At 39.3% G+C, this 6,000-nt stretch overlaps 1 protein-coding gene across 6 annotated transcripts in view; it reads right to left on the bottom strand.

Annotated features, from left to right (window-relative positions):
- Window positions 1-960: 960 nt before the first annotated feature.
- Window positions 961-6,000, bottom strand: part of TENT4A (terminal nucleotidyltransferase 4A) — a 52,756-nt gene continuing 47,716 nt past the window's right edge. For 2 of the 6 annotated variants that reach the window (XM_015854370.2, XM_015854365.2), the window contains 2 exons: window positions 3,305-3,413; window positions 3,059-3,218 (listed from right to left, as the gene is read on the bottom strand). In XM_015854370.2, coding sequence (XP_015709856.1) covers window positions 3,178-3,218; window positions 3,305-3,413 — 150 coding nt within the window. In that variant the 3' untranslated portion in view covers window positions 3,059-3,177. Of the gene's footprint in view, window positions 3,219-3,304; window positions 3,414-6,000 lie in introns of all 6 variants that reach the window. The other 4 variants (XM_015854369.2, XM_015854364.2, XM_015854368.2 and 1 more) reach the window with 2 other exon arrangements.

Here is a 6,000-nt window from a genome sequence, read left to right as displayed (position 1 = left end):
AAGGACAGCCATCTTTTATCACATACCAAGACTTGCTTGTCCACGAGTTTCACCTACTCATCTTGGCACCAAAATTAGCTACATGCAGCAGTACAGAGGAGTGAAGGTAGTTCAGAACATTCAGCTTTTCCTCTCTGCAAAGGAGAAGCAGGAAGAAGGTTATCTTCTTACAAAGGATTTTCTCAGAAGGAGATTCCCAAGTTGATGATTACAAAAGTTTTTTTTACAAAAGCTTTTACTGGCAGGAAGTGGTTGCCCTGACAAAGCTCACAGGCATTCAGATTCAACACAGCTGTCAGCCTCACACAGAAAGTCCCATAATGTGCGCTTGTTTTATGTTTAAAAAGTGGCAAGTGAAGTATTTGTTTGGAACATGGTTTTTAGTGAGGCAGTAAACCAACTCACTGTTCAACTCTCATAAGCTACTTGAGCAGTAAACGACCTGCTGCACAGTGAAGAATTGACAGCAGGTAATCCCTGAAGAAAAAAACAATCCCCTCCAATCATGATTTGTATGACCACAGTTGGACTAGATGATCTTGTAGGTCCTTTCCAACCTTGTGATTCTATGATCTTACAAACAAAAAAACACCCAGTATTTAAAGGATGTTAAAATGGATACATTTTGAAAGCAGGTTGAAATTACAGGGAGGAATTCAAAAATTTTATGGAAAAATTAAGATATTCTCAGGGGATCTGTTAATCTATTTAAGAAACTACTTCTCTCTCCTTTGCACTCTCATGATCAAGGGACCAAAACCACAACTACGAACTGGTTACTCTCTTCATAAATACAAAGAACAGTATGCAGATGGCACCCATTCAACTTCCAAGTTCATTCTGAAGATGACTGGCACAGATACTGAGATTGTTATCCAAATTACCTGTCAAACAATGAGATAGGGTCAAATAAGGTCAAATATTACTCCATTACACTCCCCATAAAAATGTACATAAGAGTGACTGGTCTCCAAAGTTTATTAAAAATCAAAGAATAGAAAACTTTACATAAAAATATGTCAATTTTAGCTTCCACATAGTTGTCCACACAAAAAATTTAAACATGATTTTGTTTGTTTTAAACCTGTAGCACATAACCACAGTGATAGCCAGGCCAATTTATTTGGTTCACCATGACTGAAGTGTTACATGATACCACTTTTAAATGAATTTCACTTTAAAATGGACGCTAGAATAAGACACCAACTAAAGCCTTCAAAGGCTCTTTAATGTAGTTATGCTCAATATTGCTAGTGTGTGAAGACTAAGCAGTACAGGCTCCTGTAACAGCCCTTAGATATTATTTATGAATCAGCTCACAATTTCTTTTTGTTTAAAATTGTGACGAACCTGGAGCATTAAGACAAACTTTTTGCAAACAGATATGCACTACTCTACTTTGGAATGTTGCCCTCTCTCCCCTCAAAGACCTGTTTGACAGATTCAGTAATAACATGAACTACTTCTGCTTCAAAGGCATACAGCATATTAAAAAGCTTCATGCTTGACACCTCATTTTAACACTCGGATATCAGTTTCAAAACCTTCTCTATCTGTATACAGTATAGATGTCCTGTTAACAGGATTCTTCAGCTTTCTCTGCTAGTGGATTTATATAACTGATCTGTAGTTTTCTGTATAGCTTAAGAACTCTCACTAAAAAAACAGGAAGTCAGAGGGCATGAGACGTGACCTACTCCCAGGACAACTGTGGTGCTTTAAAAACTCAGGGTTAGGCAGGATGTACATTGTTCAAAAAGTTAAAGACAGTGTTTGTCATGGCAATACACACTTGCATAGTATACCTGTATGCATCTGTAAATTAAGTGCCAGCCACTCATACTGCGTACAACACTGGGCTGTGCTCTCCTGCAATACATTAAAAGATACTTCTCATAATGCTTAGAGCAGCTGAAGTACTTTTTATATATTTGCTCTTAACAGAACTAATGCATACTGCTATACAGATTCCTTAATGGAATCAACATATTTCCTTTCTCCACATTCCTTAAGCCGGGTACCTCCATTTAATAACGTTGTTTGAACCCAAACATTAACAGGTTACATTACTAAAATGCGTCAAAGCATGTAGTTCACCGATTTTAATTTCATACCGGAACTTGAACCAACCTTCCCCCCCTCCCTCAAAAGTTTGACTTCTGGTACTAAGAACGCTGGATTCGTTGTCTATTAAAAGGAATAAAATTAAAACTCATTGGTCAGAGCAAGACAACTGATAGAGGCCAGACAATGAACTAAAACAACAACAACAAAAAAACCACAGGGTTGAAATGCTTTGGAGCTTAATACCTTCTTAAAACCGTAAGCCAAATCTTTCACTGTGAATCAAGAAGCCTCAAATGTTACCAAATGTCGTGTTTGTAACACTGCTCAGACAACCTGCCAAAACTATGAACCCAACTTAGATAATGCAACCTGGGAAAGGATCTGTAAATTAAAAAACCTCTTCCCCTTAAATATAACTTATGTGACAATATGAAATTAAATTAAAATTCCAAGTTATTGCACAAATTATATCTCCAATATTTACAGAGCAAAAAATTCTGAACTTTGAAACTAACAGGAATGCAGCAAATTTATTTTTATGAATTCCCAACTTGATTTGCTGCAAAGAAAAAAAAAGAAAAAGAAAAAAAAATTGAAGGGGCTGAAGTTTCCTTCACTTCCAAAATAAAAGAAAACAGAACCCACATAGGAACAGATGTAGCCACAGCAAAAAAAGCCACAGCATTTGTAGATGTCCTTGCAGTTCCACTGTCAGAGCTGCTTCGGCACTGTATGAACCATTGTGGGAAGGCAGAAAAACAAACTTCCACATTTAATAAGGCTTCACAGATAAGCACAACTACTTCTTGAAGATGGACTGAACCACCACACAAAGAAACATGCAAAGAAGTCAGCTGCAGATATTTGGCAACACCAATAAAACGATGTGCTGGACGCTGGTCTCCATCCCCTAAGTCGAGTGGCACTCGCTCAGTTTGTCTGAACAGGGAAGGTCATTTTGGCATCTGCCATTATCTGCTCAGACTAATAGGTAAACTGTCTCTGTGTTTTTTTCTTCTCCATATATTACGATTGTACTGGTGGTGTCCTCTGTTACCAACTGGTTGCCTCATGCCTCCACTGTTGACAGGACTGTAGCTGTTGCCTTGGTTATGAGTTCCTTTCATGGAAAACTTCATTCCAGTGTGCTGCTAAAAGACACAAGACACGCACTCAGTTTAGGCATACAAACAACTGAAGCAAAGTACGTATTATCAGTGGTATTTCCTCAACATACAAGTCATTCCCACAGAACACTGCTTGAAGCAACTGATCTTTCCATGCTTGTCTGATTTTAGCTGCACAAGTCCAAAGGCACTAACAGCTTGTTTTCTGAAGTAAATGTCCTGCAAATGAAATGGCGTAGATTTAAAAGCATCCTTAAAAACCTTCAATTTGAGTATTAAATATGCTCACCATGCATCACCATTATAAAAACAGACCGTCCACATTAAACACTAATTGTAGCAGGGAAGTCTCTAAAAGATTCTCGGAAAGAATATGACCAAGTGAAACATCCAATAAGACTTCCAGAAACATCATTATTAAGGAATGTAGGGACATCACTACATGACACTACATGAGCTAATGCAAAGGATAAGTCTGCTCTACTTAGAATTTCACTTAACTCTATAGGTAAAGTGTTACCTCGATCTGGTAACCTGGAAAGTCAAGTCCCTTTGTGAATGTGTATCGACAGCCCCGACCAAGTCACAGCTGTTTGTTACACCACTATGGTGAGCGGTAAAATGGCATTTATTGGAATGTGAGGGTCCCTTATATAGGTATCCAGTTTCATCCTTATCTTTTATACATATGCATGACCCAGCAGGGGAGGGCCTATCACGTTACATCCCGAGGGTCCGATTTCGCCTAATACAACAGTAAAGTAGCCATGGCTTTGGAAGGAGTTGGGCCTAATCTGATACATCTTATTTGCCTTTTACACACCACACATCCAGACCAAGGCAAAAATAACGATCGCAAGTGTGATGTGACACTTTCTTTGGGAGAATCTTTAATAACTTTTTTTTTTTCCTGTAAAGAATGTCCTACAGTGACCTAATCACACTTCAATATTCAATTTCTAAACTCCCAGGTCAGACATACAGCCTGGTGAAAATTGGTGAAAATGAATTTGATGGATGGACCCACTCCCAGGATAAGGAATTGGTTTCATGGCTGCACTAAGAGTTGTAGTCAGCAGCTCAATGTCGAAGTGGAGACTGGTGATGAATGGCATTCCTCAGTGATCAGTACTGGGACCAGCGTTATTTAACATCTTTATAGGTAAAAAGGACAGTGGGATTGAGTCAAGAAGTTTGCAGATTAATCAAGCAAGTTTGCAGATTACACCAAACTGAGTGGTGCAGTTGACACACCAGAGGGACCTGGATAGGCTTGAGAGGTGGGACCATGACAACCTTACGATGTTCAACGAGGCCAAGTGCAAGTTTCTGCACCTGAGTCAAGGCAAACCCATACACAGATACAGGTTGGATGGAGAACAGCTTGAGAGAAGCCCTGAAGAGTAGGGTTTGGGGCTGTCAGTTGATGGAAGACTCAACACAAGCTGGCAATGTGAGCTTGCAGCCCAGTAAGCCAGCCATATCTTGAGTTACATCAAGAGGAACATAACCAGTAGGTCAAGGGAGGTGATTCTGCCCCTTTTCTCTGCTCTTGTGAGACCCCACCTGGAGTACTACATCCAGGTCTGGAGCCCCCAACAAGAAGGGCATGGAGCTGTTGGAACAAGTCCATAGGAGGGCCACAAAGATGATCAGAAGTGCTGGAACATCTCATCTCTCCTATGAGGACAGGTTGAGAAAGTTGGGGCTCTTTCTTCAGCCAAGAGAAGGCTCTGGAGGGACCTTACAGCAGCCTTCCAGTACCTGATGAGTGCTTATAGGATAGCTGGGGAGGGACCTTTTGTCAGGGAATGTAATGACAGAATGAGAAAATGGCTTTAAATTTGAAGAAGGTAGATTTAAACTAGGTGTCAGGAAGAAATTATTTACTGTGAGAGTAGAGTCAGTGGAATAGGTGGCCCAGAGGGGTTGTGGACACCCCCCTCCCTGGAAGCATTCAAGGCCAGGCTGGATGGGGTTTTGAGCAACCTGGTCTAGACGGAAGTATCCCTGCCTATAGCAGAGGGGCTGGAATTAGGTGATCTTAAAGGTCTCTTCCAACCCAGACAACTATATGATTCTGTGACAAATACAAGCAATTTTACAATACAAAACTGCTGACAAAGACAGCATTCAAATAAGCCAAAAATAAATCACCTCAACATCAAAAATAACACAAGCTACATAAGTAACAGAGCTACAACCTGAACAGTTTCTGAACCTCTGTTAGCTTCTCTAAAATGAGAAGAAAAAAGGAGAACTATGAAAAATGAAATATGAATACTGTTAAATTTAAAAGAAATCCGCTCATACATATAGCATTCGAGATGTAAATAAGGTCCCACAAAGCTAAAGCCATCTTAGAAAAACCTATTATTACTACATTATTATCACTGCAGGATTAATGATCACAACTGAACCCATTCTGCAGCTGATAGGAAATGTCGTAACTGAAGCTCATATTTCACACTTATTACATGTAAAGTTTTAGTGCAGTATTTTACAGAATTTTACTCTACCATTTAGCACTTTAGGCATCCCCATCAATACCTTACAACACATCCTCAAAATCTTCAAGTTTTGGGGTTGTTGTTTGTTTTCAATTTTTCACCTATTTCCAAATTCTTTGTTTCAGACCCATAACAAAAACCACAGTGCCTGTTTTTGAAGATCAATGTCCACTTTCCCCGCTTCCTGAGCACAACATCTGGAAAAACACTAAAATCCATTCTGTGTGCGGGTAACATTTAACTTCCTATTCACAAAAAAATAAAATAAATAAATAAAATCACTGTTTCACAGACAA

The sequence above is a fragment of the Coturnix japonica genome, chromosome 2, assembly GCF_001577835.2.
Source record: "Coturnix japonica isolate 7356 chromosome 2, Coturnix japonica 2.1, whole genome shotgun sequence".
NCBI classification, from domain to species: domain Eukaryota; kingdom Metazoa; phylum Chordata; class Aves; order Galliformes; family Phasianidae; genus Coturnix; species Coturnix japonica.
Note: the sequence above shows the minus strand (reverse complement) of the source record. Positions and strands in the feature narration are given on the sequence as shown.